Consider the following 18,357-nt stretch of genomic DNA (forward strand, 5'->3'; position numbering starts at 1 on the left):
CTCTGATTTGCTTAGGAAGAAAGTTGAAAAAAGTTAATTTGACACGATTGACAATTCTCATTCTCATTCTAATTCTCATAGTCTGTATAGTCAAGCAAAATGGTGCAAAAAGGTACCTTAAAGCTCATTGATGCCTAATATAGTATGCATAATCTGTCAGTGCTGTTTTTTTCTACTTTAAAGTTTTAAATACTTGTCTTTAAACATCTTAAAAATTCATTATCACACAAAACAGTGTGAGCACTACGTCTACATCTCACTAGCATGGAAAAAAATGAAGAGCATCTTCTCCAGTGTCCTTTAGTTACTGTTACACTACTATTTATTTGTACTTTTGTGATGCAAGAATTCTTATCACTGATCTTTACAAATATGTCCTTTCAGAACTGTAAAAAACTGGTGCAGAGTGAAGTTAATTGTGAATTGGCACTTTTTTATTGCTGCATCATTTGTAAGAAATTGAGAACTGGAAGTTTCTTTTCTGTACCTTTTTGACAATCTCAACATTTATTGAAAGTGCCCGACATAAAAGACCAACATGCAAAACACATTAATTATTTATGGCCCAGGAGCTCAAAGTACCTTGTGGTTTAAAAAAAAAAAAATAAAAAAAAAAAAAGCCTCAAAAAATTAAATTAGTTAGGCTTTAGAACTTAATGTCTGCGGTGATATTATCAACCAGACATTTCTTATAGTTCCTTATTTGTCTCTTCTGATTGTTTGAAATGACTTGTCTGTTCTTTTTAGTAGACTTGGTGAGGTATCTTGCATTGTAATTGTCATATTTCTTTCCAGTTGTACAACAGGAACTCTCCAAAATATGAAATGTCTGTTTTATTTATTTATGTTGTCTACTGAAATGCTTAATGTTAATGTAATGTGTCAGAACAGGGGGCCAGACATATTTTTCTGGAGTATTTTGTATAACCCTGAATTCATGGCACCTCCTCCAAATTGCAGGTTTCTAGAAGTTTCTAGAAGTTTTCAGTGTAGCATGTTCTTGTCTTCAGAAAAAAAATACTTTTAGATTAATAACATTAAACAAAACATTAAATTAATAATATTAAGAAACAATCCTGTTTTTGAGAGCCAGGTTTCTTTCTTGCAAGCCTTACCTGTATATCACTGCTGTCCATCATGTGTTGCAATAAGAATGTTTATCTACTTCTATTGGAAAAGAAACCCACATCTAGGGGCAGTCTTAATGTTGATTTAAACACCTCTAAAAGTACAGAATTGGTTTTCTAATCCTGTGCATACTGGTGGCTCTGTAACTAGGGTCTCATTTGATTATAACACAGTGTTAGTCCCAGTTATAGATGTGTAATTTGTGAATTTCCCCTTGGGAATAATAAAGTATCTATCCATCCATCCATCCATCCTTTCTTTTGTCCTGAAAGTCAGTTCCTAGATCAGTTTAATTGGTGGATACCAATTCAGGCACTCAATTATTTCTCTAGTTGACAGAGATAATTATCCTTATGGTTTGCTTAATTTATATTTACATTAAAAAGTGTCTGACCACTATCTTGATTGTTTTTTTTCTTTCAGAATCAACATTTCATAGTTAAATTGCTCAGGTTTTTTTTTTTTTCCGTCCAGTTGTAGAATGAAGGAAAAAACAATCTTGGCATTAAAAAGATTTGGTTAGGTGTGGAGTTACCCGTGCAAACGTTAGGTTTGAAAAAGTTGTTGCTCCAATAGTGAATGCAGCCCATTTACAGGTGTAAAAGGGGTAAGCTGCCTGAATTCTATGGATAACAGTTGTAAATCCTTGCAAGTTTGGCTCTTAATCAAAATGAAACTCATTCATTACACATGTTCTAAAGAAGCTCTTCTTTCTGTGATCTGAGGGAAACATGGTGATTTCTTGTCGTCCAGAACAGGATTACAATTACAGAAATGAACCACAGTCCAAAACCTTATTTTTCGTAAGAGAAGTCACTTTCCTGAGAATATTCAGTGTGAAACATAGCATATTCCATAATACCAGAACCACACTTAAAAGACTAACAAGTGTCTCAGCTTGTTCATGTCTGGGCTATGATTATATCTTTAGAAAGACAGCAAAAATGGGATTGATGGCGGAGAAGTATGTCAAAAATTCATAAAAACGTTACTTTTAAGTGCTTTAACTTTCATAGTGTCTTCAAGTGCTGACTAAAAGCTGTACCCTTCTAACCTGATTCTGGCCTGTCCCTTAGTGCCCTGGACATCAAATTTTACACTCCAGTCTATTTTATATTGATTATCCATGTCAACCATGTATTAAGATATGTAGTACTTGTAGAAACATGACATTTAGAAAATGTTTTTTTATAATGTTGTCACCTTACTTAAACCCTTCACATTTCTGAGCTTATGGGCTGTGAACAAACCACGTTTAAAATCTGTTAAAAGTGTATGGTGGGCTAAAACTGACCCAAAGGTATGGCGGCATTCAAAATGTGTATCAGCTATACCAAAATGGGACCTTTGAAATTGTAAATTAGAGCACTTTGCTAAAAGCCCTTCATGTTTCAGAGTTAGTTTCATTTCAGGGTGGTAAGCAAAGAAACTACCGTAAATGAGTAAAATCCTGAAAAGTCAATGCTGGATCATAACTGAGCCAAAAGACAAGACAGCATTCAAATGTTGTAGCAGCTCTACAAAAATTGTTTTTTTTTTATAAACCTTAACTTTTCTGAGCTGAAAAGATATGTAGGATGATTTTAATAGGTTAACTAAACTACCATAAGTGCATCAGAAAATCCATTAACATCCATGGTCAGTTAAAACAGAAACTGAAGAAATGGAAAAATAGAATATTTGCTACAAGATGGACAAATTGTGAAATGCTTAAATTTTCTTTTCATTAATATGGGGGAATACAGGAAAAGTTGCAAGGTTTCATCTTCAACAGCTGAAATTTAGGGTGTGTTTACTGGTTCCAAATGCAAATACGGGTCACGTTTGACCTCTAAAGACATTGTGAAGATTAGTGGTTCTTCAAAGTGGTGTACACGTCATAGTTATGACTCTATATAAGGTTGTAGGAACCTCATGGTTTGCTTGTGATTTCTTTCTTTAAAATCTGGGTGAATTGTATCACCGAAGAAAAAAAAATTGATTCAGCGCTACATCAGAGGATTCTTCAGGAGAACATCAGCCACTTTGAAGTAAACCTAGATCATGGTCCAAAACAGGCATGAAAATATAGCAGAATGACCTGAGGAAAACGAGTTTATGAATGGTGTGAAGAAAATCCACCTTTTCAAAGATGATGTATGTAAACATGAAATGTGTAGTGTTTTATTAGATGCAAAATGTACCTGTGAGCAGTATGGTGGCTTAGTAGATTTTTCTCCAAGCACTCCTTTTATATCCTGAAGATGTCCGTGTCTGTATGGCCTGTGATGAGCTAGTGTTCTGTCTGTGTGGTGGGCTGCCTATGCCTTGCATCTGTTTATTAAACCTGTTTAATCCAGTTTTAGAAATGGTGTCTCATTCGGGTTTGGTGGCTTATGTTACCAGCATAGGCTACATCTCTAGAGCTGCATGAAGTTGGATTATTAGAAAATGATCATTGTTTTGTATTGAGTGGGTAAATTATGCAAAGATCACCTCCTTATTTGTATATACATTTCTGGTTTATCTTTTTCATTTTATAATGGCTCATTGTGTTGTAGAAAGTGGGTAAATTATGCAAAGAACCTCTCCAAATTTCTGTATATGTTTCTAGTTTATTTATATTTTTAATTTTCATAATTATTTTGGCCGGATTCTTCATTCATCCAACACTTTACTGGACCTGTGTAATCCAGTTTTAGGGCAAGTCGGAAACCAACCCTGTAATGAATATCAGTGAACCCTCAAAAGTGGACATAGAGACACTTAGAAAATGCTGGAAGCAACCAGGTAAGTAACACATTAAGCATTGTGCTACCCTGTCCCGATCCCAAAATTGTAAAACAAGTTCATTTATCAGTTAAACAATTTGCATTAGAGAGATATGTAAATAGTTGAGAAACAGTGTTCAGTTTCATAATAACCTCTTTATTCTGGCAGCCTCCATTAAATTGTGATGTGCTCGGAGGAACTGCATGGTGGCCCTCCTGTACAGCACAGGTTTTCACACACTCTGGTTTCTTGATGCAATGTGTTATTAATTACTAGCAAGTTCCAATGGTGGTTGGAATATGTGACAGTGCATTTTGTGTGTGTCTTTCTTTAAGAAGTTTAAGAAATACTTGTTTTCCCATCATTATTTAACTCAAGTGTGACAATTTTGTTTTTTCTCAGTTTCATCTTTATTTGCCTCTATTTTTTCATAATGCATAGGTGTATCTGCAAAAAAACAAAGTGCCCTAAGCAGGGACTGTGAAATTGTGGATTATTAAAACCACTCTGTGCTATTTGAAGAGATCCAGCTAGGTGGCCATTTACAAAGCTGCTTATTCAATTTGAAGTTACAGCTAGCTCTAGAAAGCAGTAACCCACCTTGACCTTGCGCCATTCTGTCACAGGGCACCTTAGTGCAGACACCGGCCTTCCATCATTCACACGTGGCCAATTTAAAGAACTCTGTAAACCTGAACTGCTGTATTTGTGAAAAAGACATCCGTTAAGACAAGGACTCTGCACAGACTTCACTCTGTGCTGCTTTTAATTAAGAGACCAGATCCTGATACATTTTCAATTATTCACAGCTACTCTGAATTCTTCATATGGGTTAATTGCATTCATAGCAAAATTTATATTTGCATCCAATGAATTATTGCACATTTATCATGTGCATCTTTACAGTGAAATTTTTACCTGTATGTGCAACACCAACAGTTTCCAGTAAGGCACAATTTTTAAAGCTTATTGTCAGCTTTTTAGCTTCTTAGACTTTAAGTACCTGTCAAAAAGTCTGGACACACCTGGAAACTTTCATATTTATGATGGCGTAGATGCTATTAAATTAATTTAAAACTACAGGCAAGCCATGACTAGCGTTGCTAATGACCATCACTGTTTGAAATTACTGATTTTTAATGTGTTACTCACTTTTTCAGCCACCATTTCTTCAGTGTCTTGATGGTTATCGTCTGTATGCTGACCATTATAGGATTTTTCCAGTCATCATTTGTCCAGTGTCTCTGTTTTGACCACTTTAATCTTTACTTTTTATTAGCCATTTTCACAAATGGCCTTTCCTTTTGTTATTCAAAGACCAGCGTCCGGGGTCGTCTTCCATCAGTTGCAGATGACACTGGGATTTGTTGTGTATTCAAGGACAAAGCCAACTGAGCAGATGTAAGGCGTTTGTCACTCACACACATCACTAGAGATGATCCTCAGCACCTCCTGATGTCTGTGAGTTGCAGATTTCAAGCAGCCATTGCATTCAAGGGTTATGTGACAAAGTCTGAAATATTGACCTACCATTGCTGTGCCCCAAACATTATGGTGCCCTGAAATGGGTGGACCAGGTTGAAAAAGCGTTTTATGACTGAAATGTGTGCAGATGCCCTTGCTTAAAGGTCTGCATTGTACACTTTAATCACAGTGTCTAAATTGTTTGATTTGTAATCATAAACTGTGTAGTAGAGGAGGAAGTCAAGGAAAAATGGGTCTTTGTTCCAAACATTATGGAGGACACTGTATATGAAAGTATGTTGAATAACAATAAAATGTGAAAACTTCCAAGAAAGTGAATACTTTAGATGCTTTACAGGAGTACTAGGGTGTTGTACCATGTTAGCCATTATGGATGTGATGGGAAGTTAAGCAAAATGACCCCCTTTATTGGCTAACTAAAAAGATTACAATATGCAGGCTTTCGAGGCAACTCAGGCTCCTTCTTAATCTCGCCTGAACAAGGAGCCTGAGTTGCCTCGAAAGCTTGCATATTGGTCATTTGCTTAACTTCTCACCAAATGCTTTACGGGAGGAAAGCTTTGACTTCTTAGACAGTGGGCCAAAAAAGTATTTAGTCAGCCACCAATTGTGCAAGTTCTCCCACTTAAAAAGATGAGAGATGCCTGTAATTTTCATCTTAGGTAAACCTCAACTATGAGAGACAAAATGAGAAAAAAAAAATCCAGAAAATCACATTGTCTGATTTTTGAAGAATTTACTTGCAAATTATGGTGGGAAAAAAAGTATTTGGTCAATAACAAAAGTTCATCTCAATACTTTGTTATATACCCCTTGTTGGCAATAACAGAGGCCAAACGTTTTCTGTAAGTCTTCACAAGGTTTTCACACACTTGCTGGTATTTTGGCCCATTCCTCCATGCAGATCTCCTCTAGAGCAGTGATGTTTTGGGGGTGTCGCTGGGCAACACGGACTTTCAACTCCCTCCAAAGATTTTCTATGGAGTTGAGATCTGGAGGCTGGCTAGGCCACTCCAGGACCTTGAAATGCTTCTTACGAAGCCACTCCTTCGTTACTCGGGCGGTGTGTTTGGGATCATTGTCATGCTGAAAGACCCAGCCACGTTTCATCTTCAATGCCCTTGCTGATGGAAGGAGGTTTTCACTCAGAATCTGACGATACATGGCCCCATTCATTCTTTCCTTTACACGGATCAGTCGTCCTGGTCCCTTTGCAGAAAAACAGCCCCAAAGCATGATGTTTCCACCCCCATGCTTTACAGTAGGTATTTTGTTCTTTGGATGCAACTCAGCATTCTTTCTCCTCCAAACACGATGAGTAGAGTTTTTACCAAAAAGTTCTATTTTGGTTTCATCTGACCATATGACATTCTTCCAATCCTCTTCTGGATCATCCAAATGCTCTCTAGCAAACTTCAGATGGGCCTGCACATCTACTGGCTTAAGCAGGGGGACACGTCTGGCACTGCAGGATTTGAGTCCCTGGCGGCGTAGTGTGTTACTGATGGTAGCCTTTGTTACTTTGGTCCCAGCTCTCTGCAGGTCATTCACTAGGTCCCCCCATGTGGTTCTGGGATTTTTGCTCACCGTTCTTGTGATCATTTTGACCCCATGGGGGGAGATCTTGCATGGAGCCCCAGATCGAGGGAGATTATCAGTGGTCTTGTATGTCTTCCATTTTCTAATAATTGCTCCCACAGTTGATTTCTTCACACCAAGCTGCTTACCTATTGCAGATTCAGTCTTCCCAGCCTGGTGCAGGTCTACAATTTTGTTTCTGGTGTCCTTTGACAGCTCTTTGGTCTTGGCCATAGTGGAGTTTGGAGTGTGACTGTTTGAGGTTGTGGACAGGTGTCTTGTATATTGATAACGAGTTCAAACAGGTGCCACTAATACAGGTAACGAGTGGAGGACAGAGGAGCCTCTTACAGAAGAAGTTACAGGTCTGTGAGAGCCAGAAATCTTGCTTGTTTGTAGATGACTAAATACTTATTTTCCACCATAATTTGCAAATAAATTCTTTAAAAATCAGACAATATGATTTTCTGGATTTTATTTTTCTCATTTTGTCTCTCATAGTTGAGGTATACCTATGATGAAAATTACAGGCCTCTCTCATCTTTTAAGTGGGAGAACTTGCACAAATGGTGGCTGACTAAATACTTTTTTGCCCCACTGTAGATGAGTTCCCAACATTGCTCTGATCTGATCTGAGAGTGTAATTGAAGAATGTGGATAACAATTGTCCACTCAACCACAACTTCTCAATCTAACTAAAAAGAGCAGTTGAGTGGCCACCTGCTAATTTGTCTGGCACTTGTAAACAGTCTAAGTTGATACGGTCAGATGTGATATTCAGATTCATAATTTCTTCTTTTTTTTTTTTTTAGTTTCCTGTTGATGTGGACTCTTCCAGTGTGTTACCTTATTAATGCAGGAAACTTGTGAAGAAATTAAAGACATTCTGGCTTATTGATAAACCCCTGTAAGCATACAACTTCATGTTATGTTTCCAAGGTCCATCACCTACTGACAACATGAAAAGACCAAACAAAATGGTGTACTCTGATGTTGTACATCTACTAAAAGTGATTCAATCAATAGGAAGTAAAGAAGCTAAGAATGGTGCTTGAGAGTTCAATTACATTTTCCAATATTATGATCAACAGTGTCAAAAACTGCACTTAAAATCTGAAAGCATTTATGGCGTTGAAAGACATTTAAGTGCTGCGTGTGACACAAGATGAGGCTCTTTCAGTGCTGTGCCCGAGAGAAAACCAGACTGACATTTTCCCCAGCATTGTGTTTTTAACAAAAGGTTCATGTTCAGTAACAACGTTTAGAGGGGTAAATAAATCTACAATCCATTAAAACATTGCAATCTAAATCCGATTTCTTTACAGATCTCCTGATGGCTGTTTTAAAGAAGTTGGTGACGATGCCATTCCATTCAAAAATATGATTTGTTGGAGGAATTTAATTCCATTACATTGACACATTCCAAATAAATTGAGTCATGTCATTCAAACTTTGTTCATTGTGCTTACCAAATGAGTTCTTCTAACTGCGATGTAACAGTTCAGGTTACTTTATTTACAGATCTGGACAAATTTGTTTATCCTTTACAACTCACTGAAAAAGTGCAGTATGACCCCCCCTGACAAGTGACTCAATCAAAGTCAGTTGTCTCTGGTATACACCCACATGCCTTTGATACGTCATCAAGTAAGTGAAGCAAGTGTGACCAGAGATCTTGTGTTGCTTCTTCTACAACGACCTTCTATAATGGCCTAGACACATTTATTGGTATCCCGAAGTAAAATCATCAATAACTGGATTACAGGGATTTTTCAAAGTGGCTGTTTTCTTGAATTCGTATCTCACACATTTTCAATTGTGCAAACAATCAGACGATGTAAAACGAGACAAGTAGTCATTCTGCTGTTTGGGGTCATCGTCTGCCCCACACTGAACATGGCCGAGAGAAAGCGAAGCAGAGACATGTCTGAGGAGATTAGAAGGAAAACGATAGACAAGCATGTGGAAGGCAAAAGCAAGAAGAGCATCTCAAAGCAGCTGAATGTTTCTGTGACAACAGTTCCAAATATTAATAAGGAGTTGAGGGTACATGGGAGTATAGCCAGTCTCTCAGGAAGTGGCTGCAAGAGGAACATTGACCCCAGAATGGGCAGAAGGATAGTGAGAATCTTCTTTCGGCTGCGACCGTTAGGGGTTGCCACAGCGGATCATCTTTTCCCACCTCTCTTTGTCCTCTCCATCTTGCTCTGTTACACCCACCACCTTCATGTCCCCTCTCACCACTTTCATAAACCTCCTCTTAGGCCTTCCTCTTTTCCGTTTACCTGGCAGCTCTATCTTTAACATCCTTTTCCCAATATACCCAGCATCTCTCCTCTGCACATGTCCAAACCAACGCAATCTCACCTCTCTGACTCTTTGTCTCCCAACCGTTCCACCTGAGCTGACCCTCTAATGTCCTCATTTCTAATCCTGTTCAAACCTCATCACACCCAATGCAAACCTTACCATCTTGAACTCTGCCAGCTCCAGCTCTGTCTCCTGCTTTCTGGTCAGTGCCACTGTTTCCCACCCATATAACATAGCTGGTCTCACTACTGTCCTGTAGACCTTCCCTTTCACTCTTGCTGATACCCGTCTGTCACAAATTACTCCTGACACTCTTCTCCACCCATTCCACCCTGCCTGCACTCTCTTCTTCACCCGTCTTCCTCACTACCTGTTACTCTGTACTATTTATCCTAGATATTTAAATTCACCTTTTCCAGCTGAAATCCCGGCATCCTCGCCATTCCTCTGACCTCCCTCTCATTCACACACATGTATTCTGTCTTGTTCCTACTGACCTTCGTTCCTTTCCTCTGTAGAGCATACAAGCCAAACTCCAAGCTCAAGGTCCATCAATGTTTGATTGCATCATTTTTCAGTGACTAGTGCACTCAAATAAAGAAGACCTAGGAGGATGAAAAACATAAAAATGCTAGACTGGAATTTGCTAAAATGCATATTGACAAGCCCCCATGCTTCTGCGAGAATGTCCTTTGGACACATAAGACAAAGCTGGAGCTTTGTGGCAAGTCACATTAGCTCCATGTTTACAGTTTAAAAGAAAAAAAAAAATGAAGCATTTAAAGGAAAGGAAAGGAAACCATAGCTACAGTGAAATATGAAGGAGTCTGCTGAGGGAACAATGAAATCTGAACATTGTCGAGACATTCTGGAATGAAACGTACCGCCCAGTGTCCGAAAACTCTGTCTCAGTCACAGGTCATAGGGTACAGGGTAATGAGCCAAAACACACAGCTACAAGCATCAAGAATGACAAAGAACTAAACACTGGACTCTTCTGAAGTGGCCTTCTATGAGCCCTGATTTGCATCCTATTAAATATTCTTGGATAGAACTGAAACATACAGTCTGGAGAAGGAAGGCCAAACCTGGAGCAGTTTGTTCAGGACGAGTGGGCCAAACGACACAGGGACAGGTGCAGACATCTCCTTGAGAGCTCCACGAATCACTTGTTTGCAGTGATGGCCTCTAATGGTTGTGTGACCAAATATTAGGTTATGGGTCTCATTATTCTTCTCCATACCATTTTCACTTGTGTTATTATTTGAAATATTCTGTGGAATCAAAACTCAAAAGAAAAGTCTGATTTTTGTTAAATACTCAATAAATGATTGTGGGTGCCAATAACCTTTGTCAGTTTTAAGTTATTACAGAGACAATTGTGGGTTCTTCTTTTTTTCATGGAGGGTACCGACAAATTTGTTCACTTGTATGAGTTAACTGTTAAATAGTTTTGTCAATCCAAATTGAAGGTTACCTGTAAATAAAATTGAAATGTGCTGGTTCTCACATCATGTGATAATTTCCTGTCAAGTTATCCAAAAACATAACTCTTTGTCTTTTAGAAATTTTATTTCTTTATATTGATTACGCTGGAAAATAATTTACAGTTTAACTGCCCAATCACATCTTTATTAAATAAACATTACCGAGTAACCAAATGTACCATATAGCATAATTAACATTTGACATGGTCTCCTGTCATTACAATTAGAAGAAAATCCTGCTCTTGTCGTGTAGAAAGGCTTGCCAAATTATCTCAAAGCCTTTTCGATAACCACGTAAATCGTTGGTGCTTGGAGAAGTACAGTGCATCCGAAAAGTATTCACAGCGCATCACCTTTTCCACATTTTGTTATCTTACAGCCTTATTCCAAAATGGATTAAATTATTTTTTTTCCTCAGAATTCTACACACAACACCCCATAATGACAACGTGAAAAAAGTTTACTTGAGGTTTTTGCAAATTTATTAAAAATAAAAAAATTGAGAAAGCACATGTACATAAGTATTCACAGCATTTGCCATGAAGCTCAAAACTGAGCTCAGGTGCATCCTGTTTCCCCTGATCATCCTTGAGATGTTTCTGCAGCTTAATTGGAGTCCACCTTGTCGTAAATTCAGTTGACTGGACCTGATTTGGAAAGGCACACACCTGTCTATATAAGGTCCCACAGTTGACAGTTCATGTCAGAGCACAAACCAAGCATGAAGTCAAAGGAATTGTCTGTAGACCTCCAAGACACGATTGTCTCGAGGCACAAATCTGGGGAAGGTTACAGAAAAATTTCTGCTGCTTTGAAGGTCCCAATGAGCACAGTGGCTTCCATCATCCGTATGTGGAAGAAGTTCAAAACCACCAGGACTCTTCCTAGAGCTGGCAGGCCATCTAAACTGAGCGATCGGGGGAGAAGGGCCTTAGTCAGGGAGGTGACCAAGAACCCGATGGTCACTCTGTCAGAGCTCCAGAGGTCCTCTGTGGAGAGAGGAGAACCTTCCAGAAGGACAACCATCTCTGCAGCAATCCACCAATCAGGTCTGTATGGTAGAGTGGCCAGATGGAAGACACTCCTTAGTAAAAGGCACATGGCAGCCCACCTGGAGTTTGACAAAAGGCACGTGAAGGACTCTCAGACCATGAGAAAGAAAATTCTCTGGTCTGATGAGACAAAGATTGAACTCTCCAGGCACCGCTCATCACCAGGCCAATACCATCCCTACAGTGAAGCATGGTGGTGGCAGCATCATGCTGTAGGGATGTTTTTCAGCAGCAGGAACTGGGAGACTAGTCAGGATAAAGGGAAAGATGACTGCAGCAATGTACAGAGACATCCTGGATGAAAACCTGCTCCAGAGCGCTCTTGACCTCAGACTGGGGCGACAGTTCATCTTTCAGCAGGACAACGACACTAAGCACACGGCCAAGATATCAAAGGAGTGGCTTCAGGACAACTCTGTGAATGTCCTTGAGTGGCCCAGCCAGAGCCCAGACTTGAATCCGATTGAACATCTCTGGAGAGATCTTAAAATGGCTGTGCACCGACGCTTCCCATCCAACCTGATGGAGCCTGAGAGGTGCTGCAAAGAGGAATGGGCGAAACTGGCCAAGGATAGGTGTGCCAAGCTTGTGGCATCATATTCAAAAAGACTTGAGGCTGTAATTTCTGCCAAAGGTGCATCGACAAAGTATTGAGCAAAGGCTGTGAATACTTATGTACATGGGATTTATCAGTTTTTTTATTTTTAATAAATTTGCAAAAACCTCAAGTAAACTTTTTTCATGTTGTCATTATGGGGTGTTGTGTGTAGAATTCTGAGGAAAATTAATTTAATCCATTTTGGAATAAGGCTGTAACATAACAAAATGTGGAAAAAGTGATGCGCTGTGAATACTTTCCGGATGCACGGTATGTTTATGTACAGTCCTGATCTTTCCCTGACACTTTATAAATGGTTTAGATTTTCTTTTATTAAAGAAAGAAACATCCTGTAACAGGACAAGTCAGTTATCAGGCAGGAGCTGTTCATGGTATCTTTGAATTACTCCTCGGCAAAATGCCTTAGAGGGAGCATTCTTCAAAAGCAGTCTGTTACGGCATGGTCAGAATGATCAGAGAAACAAAGAATAGAGGTTCATTTTATAAACTGTTGACTTTACATACCGTGTTAATCAATACATTTTACTCTGGTTGGTTCATTGGTTTACACCCAAATACTTATAAAAGTCTGTTATATTATATTGTGGTTCTTCTGATACCTTTTGAGCTGAGCCGCCACCCTTGAAATTTCTGTGCATATAAAAACTGTCCATTCTGGTTGATTTACAGGACATCTGGTGATTTCTTAGTCATCTCTTAGTTATCTCTCTGTATATTTCGTTGTTCACTTGAACTTTATCTGGTTTCCTGAAATGCCTGCAAAGGTTTCTGACATTTATTAACCCTTTTTACTATTTCTTTAAGATGAAAGCGATATTACACAAATTATTCTTCCACAGTAGTAATGGGATTTGAACTGGCAACTTCCCAGATACCAGCAGCCGCAGCTCCTTAGCTTTGGAGCTACCACTCCGCCTACTAACATGGCAAATATTGTTGTATCAACTTAAGGTACAAGCGTAATGGCAACTATTTCCTAATATTTTTTTCTGCATACTTTCAAAAACTTTAGGCCAAGTTGTATTAGAAAAGGATAATTAAAATCTTAACCCCAATTTATTTTGAATAAAGTCCATTTCAGCTGGGTAAAAGCTACAGATCCCAATGAAGATGTGTCCATTAGATGCAATAGGATGTTCAGAACTGTTCAAGCAAACTGATCCTGCCTTTTAACAAAAGTTTCATACTAGCCAGGAATCAACTGAATTTTTTAACAAATGTTGGAACCTACATTTCATAAGTTCACTTTTAGCATTACAGTAAACCAGCATTTCTTAGCCTCAGTTCTGAGTTGTCAATAAGGATTTTAGTTTTCTAACCAGTTCATTTATATGTAAATGATTAATTGAACATGTTATTGTGTTGTGTATTTAGAGTGCCACAATTTGTTTTAAGTATTTAGCCAAGTTTTTTCATTTTATTCATAAATATTATTCATACATAAACTGATTAGCTTTTCTGGTGTTTCTTTTCTAACAATATTTCTTATTCTTAAGTTCTTCTGATTATGGACGTACAGGTTTGAATGGAAGTAAATGTACAGTTCCTGCTTAAGACCTTTACACCAGTGCCTCATGTTTTTAATTTTTAAATAAAGAAAATACATAATAAAAGGAATTTTGCATCATAAAATCTGGGATAACAGATTTTGATGCATCATTTCTCATTAGTTGTATATTAGAGTAAGGTCAGTCAGATAACAATATCCAATCATTCATTTTCTACAACATTCAGCTTTTGAAAAAAATAAAACGGAATTATACCGTGTAACGAGAGAATACCAGTTAGCCATACTCTGAATCAAACACTGGGCATTAACTCTTTGAGGGCTGAATATTTTTTCCAAAAAATGATGCTTTCACACAGAAATCCACATAAAACGTCTGTTGCTGCATGCTGTGGCTGCGAGTTTGGCAAGAATGAGTGGCAGGCTTGCTGCCAGGCTGTCTTCACATGGCTGGGACAGCAACGGCGGCGGTCACGGTCGCAGTGCATTACAATCTGGATTCTACCTCTTGTCATTTTTAAGTGGCAGTCCTCCCATTGTCAGTAACACTACTAGCTGGGAACCGATCAGCTTAAGCTGGAACCTAACATTCATTTTTGATCACTTGTATAAAAATCTGAGTCCAACAAGTCATAGTCCAGTTCAGAAATGATAGGCAAGATGTTGTTAACGGAGCATTTTGCTTTACGTATTCGCTTAGATCTCTTGCCAGATCTCAGTGCTATTTTTGCCGTTGTGTGCGCCTTGCTACTCACGTGAGCTCAGGGAATCTCGGTCAAACCAATGAATCTAACTTTCCTTCTAGCAACGAGAGTCCAACATAATGGTTGGTTTTGTCACAGTTTACAGTTGATTACCATCGTCAACTCCTCTTTTTGACAAAAGTTGACATCAGCCCCGAAAGAGTTAAAACGAGCAGCAATGTTGATATTCCAGGACCGAGTTTGAGAAAAAGAAAGAAGGCAGTGAATACTAATACAGTACTTAATATATGATCGTCATAAAGTGTCATGGCTGTTTAAAAAGTAATTCAAAAGGATTAAAATAATTATCAAAATTAAACAATTATCATCAACCAATCCGCTCGTTTTTAAAGACTCGCTCTTCAGATAAATTTATGATGAAATTAGAACAAACATGTAGAGCTAAATAAAAATAAAGCAAAACTGCTCGATGTGTATCCAGGCTTAAGGACTGCAAATTGTATACGGGACTGCGGGGGGGGGGGGGAGGGTTGGGTGGTTTAGATTCTAACTACAAATTCCAGGCTCCTCCAGGAAATAACGTCACAGCACAGATGCACAGTATGAATGACCGCCTTTGACCTTGCGTGTCAGTAATGTCCCGCCTCTATAAGCCAATCATTGGACAAGAGGTTATAGAGCCGTTTAACCTTATCCCGGATTGGCTACCTTTAGATGAGGGCGGTGGATGAGAGTGACAGCGGTTCGTGAAAATCGAATGAAGCCAAATACTTGTTCTACCGCTTTTAGTGTGCATGGCTTCTAGTCTCGTTGTGTTTTTCTTAACGTCAGCTTTGCGGTTTTTGACACATGCCCGTTCCGAATACCGGTGAGTTTTTTTTTTTTTTTTTAACTTTCTGCAGTGAATGCCATTTCTGAACAACTGACAAAAATAGAAGTTCGTCAGATTATTCTTAGGGGATATCGTTAGCATTTCTATTTTGCTGCCCCAAAACCTTTCTTTAACAACAACGAGAGCATTCAAATGTCTTTAGTAACTGATTTCGACAGCTAAGTTCCCTAGATACGTAAGGAACTGACGTTTAATTCTGTTTAATACCACTGGTTCATCTCATTAAGCAATGCCATATATAATAGTTTTAGTACACGGAAAGGCTTGGGCATTGGATATGGTGAACTGTTGGGCTTAGTCACCGCTTCCCATGTCGCTTAGAAAGACGGGTGTTTTTCAGCTTCTTTTTATCATTAAGCATTGGTTCCTAGGATGTGGCTAATTGCCCCAAAATAATAACGCAAAGCTTTCGTCATGTATAGGAAAGGCACATTTGAACTGGAATGGTTGGATATGACCCAAGGTCCGAGAGTGCCACGCTGTCACCAGCAGAGGTAGCAACAGCTGGTTCTGTTTCTGGGATGGTCACCAGAGCTATGATCAGCCCTCTGGATGTCATTAAAATAAGGTTCCAGGTAAGTGCCACTTTATTATTTTAGTGTTAGATACATGAGCATGCACCAGTAGTCTACAATTTATTAAATGCCATCAGAAATATATATATTATTATTATTATTTTTAATATTTTTTTTCCAGAGTACAAAGGTTTGTATGTGGTCCTTCCTTGACCCCTTGTCATACGTAAATTGGTGACCCTTAATCTTCATCCTTGGGGAGTCCAAACAAATGAGCCCAATTCTCTGTCCTCCTTTTGTGCAAATTCAGAAATGAGAACTTGCTCCCCAACAGCAAGGTCTACAGAAATAGCATACCAAAAAGTCCACACCTGGGCTTACAGTGTTGCAAAGTCTCCATGGAAACAAAACATTGCAGAAACGTTGGTGTACCTGCATAAACTACTTTACAACTTACGGTGAAAACACACGTATTGCCATTTGGGAAATAAGTTCTTTGCAATGGATGGTTCCCCAGGTTTTTGCTAACTGCACCTTATTATAGTTTTCTTAGCTCGATGTTCCTTCTGGGATCTACAGTATACCAGTTCTGTAAGCAAAAATCGGAAAGGGTTTAGAAGTGATAGATATTGAAGTTGTTTAATGCATCCTTGTACTTTAAATATGGTACTAGTCAATTATTAAATATATAAGGTGAGAATCACTAAAACAGAACAAAATTCACATTGTATAGGTACTTTGTAATTAGACACACTTACAGTTAGGTCCATAAATATTTGGACAGAGACAACTTTTTTCTAATTTTGGTTCTGTACATTACCACAATGAATTTTAAATGAAACAACTCAGATGCAGTTGAAGTGCAGACTTTCAGCTTTAATTCAGTGGGGTGAACAAAATGATTGCATAAAAATGTGAGGCAACTAAAGCATTTTTTGAACACAATCCCTTCATTTCAGGGGCTCAAAAGTAATTGGACAAATTAAATAACTGGAAATAAAATGTTCATTTCAAATACTTGGTTGAAAACCCTTTGCTGGCAATGACAGCCTGAAGTCTTGAACTCCTGGACATCACCAGATGCTGGGTTTCCTCCTTTTTAATGCTCTGCCAGGCCTTTACTGCAGTGACTTTCAGTTGCTGTTTGTTTGTGGGCCTTTCTGTCTGAAGTTTAGTCTTCAACAAGTAAAATGCCTGCTCAGTTGGGTTAAGATCAGGTGACTGACTTGGCCATTCAAGAATTTTCCAGTTCTTTGCTTTAATAAACTCCTGAGTTGCTTTGGCTGTATGTTTTGGGTCATTGTTCATCTGTATCATGAAACGCCGCCCAATCCGTTTGACTGCATTTAGCTGGATTTGAGCAGACAGTATGTCTCTGAACACCTCAGAATTCATTCGGCTGCTTCTGTTCTGTGTTACATCATCAATAAACACTAGTGTCCCAGTGCCGCTGGCAGCCATGCACACCCAAGCCATCACACTGCCTCCACCGTGTTTTACAGATGATGTGGTATGCTTTGGATAATGAGCTGTTCCACGCCTTCTCCATACTTTTTTCTTGCCATCATTCTGGTAGAGGTTGATCTTGGTTTCATCTGTCCAAAGAATGTTTTTCCAGAAGTGTGCTGGCTTTTTTAGATGTTCTTTAGCAAAGTCCAATCTAGCCTTTCTATTCTTGAGGCTTATGAGTGGCTTGCACCTTGCAGTGCACCGTCTGTATTTACTTTCATGCAGTCTTCTCTTTATGGTAGACTTGGATATCGATACGCCCAGCTACCCCCTGGAGAGTGTTGTTCACTTGGTTGGCTGTTGTGAAGGGGTTTCTCTACACTATGGAAATGATTCTGCGATCATCCACCACTGTTGTCTTCCGTGGACGTCCAGGTCTTTTTGCATTGCTGACTTCACCAGTGCTTGCTTTCATTCTCAGGATGTACCAAACTGTAGATTTTGCCACTCTAATATTGTAGCAATTTCTCGGATGGGTTTTTTCTGTTTTCGCAGCTTAAGGATGGCTTCTGTCACCTGCATGGAGAGCTCCTTTGACCGCATGTTGTGTGTTCACAGCAAAATCTTCCACATGCAAGCACCACATCTCAAATCAACTCCTGGCCTTTTATCTGCTTAATTGATAATGACATAACGACGGACTTGCACACACCTGCCCATGAAATAGCCTTTGAGTCAATTGTCCGATTACTTTTGAGCCCCTGAAATGAAGGGATTGTGTTCAAAAAATGCTTTAGTTGCCTCACATTTTTATGCAATTGTTTTGTTCACCCCACTGAATTAAAGCTGAAAGTCTGCACTTCAACTGCATCTGAGTTGT

General features: G+C 38.9%; 1 protein-coding gene across 1 annotated transcript in view; it reads left to right on the top strand.

Moving 5' to 3' along the window:
- The first annotated feature begins 15,311 nt into the window (after nt 1-15,311).
- slc25a19 (solute carrier family 25 member 19) overlaps nt 15,312-18,357 on the top strand; it is a 28,094-nt gene continuing 25,048 nt past the window's right edge. Inside the window, 2 exon segments of the mRNA XM_028819425.2 lie at nt 15,312-15,489; nt 15,936-16,088. Of these exon segments, the coding sequence (XP_028675258.2) occupies nt 15,957-16,088 (132 nt within the window). The 5' untranslated portion in view covers nt 15,312-15,489; nt 15,936-15,956.

The sequence above is a fragment of the Erpetoichthys calabaricus genome, chromosome 14, assembly GCF_900747795.2.
Source record: "Erpetoichthys calabaricus chromosome 14, fErpCal1.3, whole genome shotgun sequence".
NCBI lineage: Eukaryota > Metazoa > Chordata > Cladistia > Polypteriformes > Polypteridae > Erpetoichthys > Erpetoichthys calabaricus.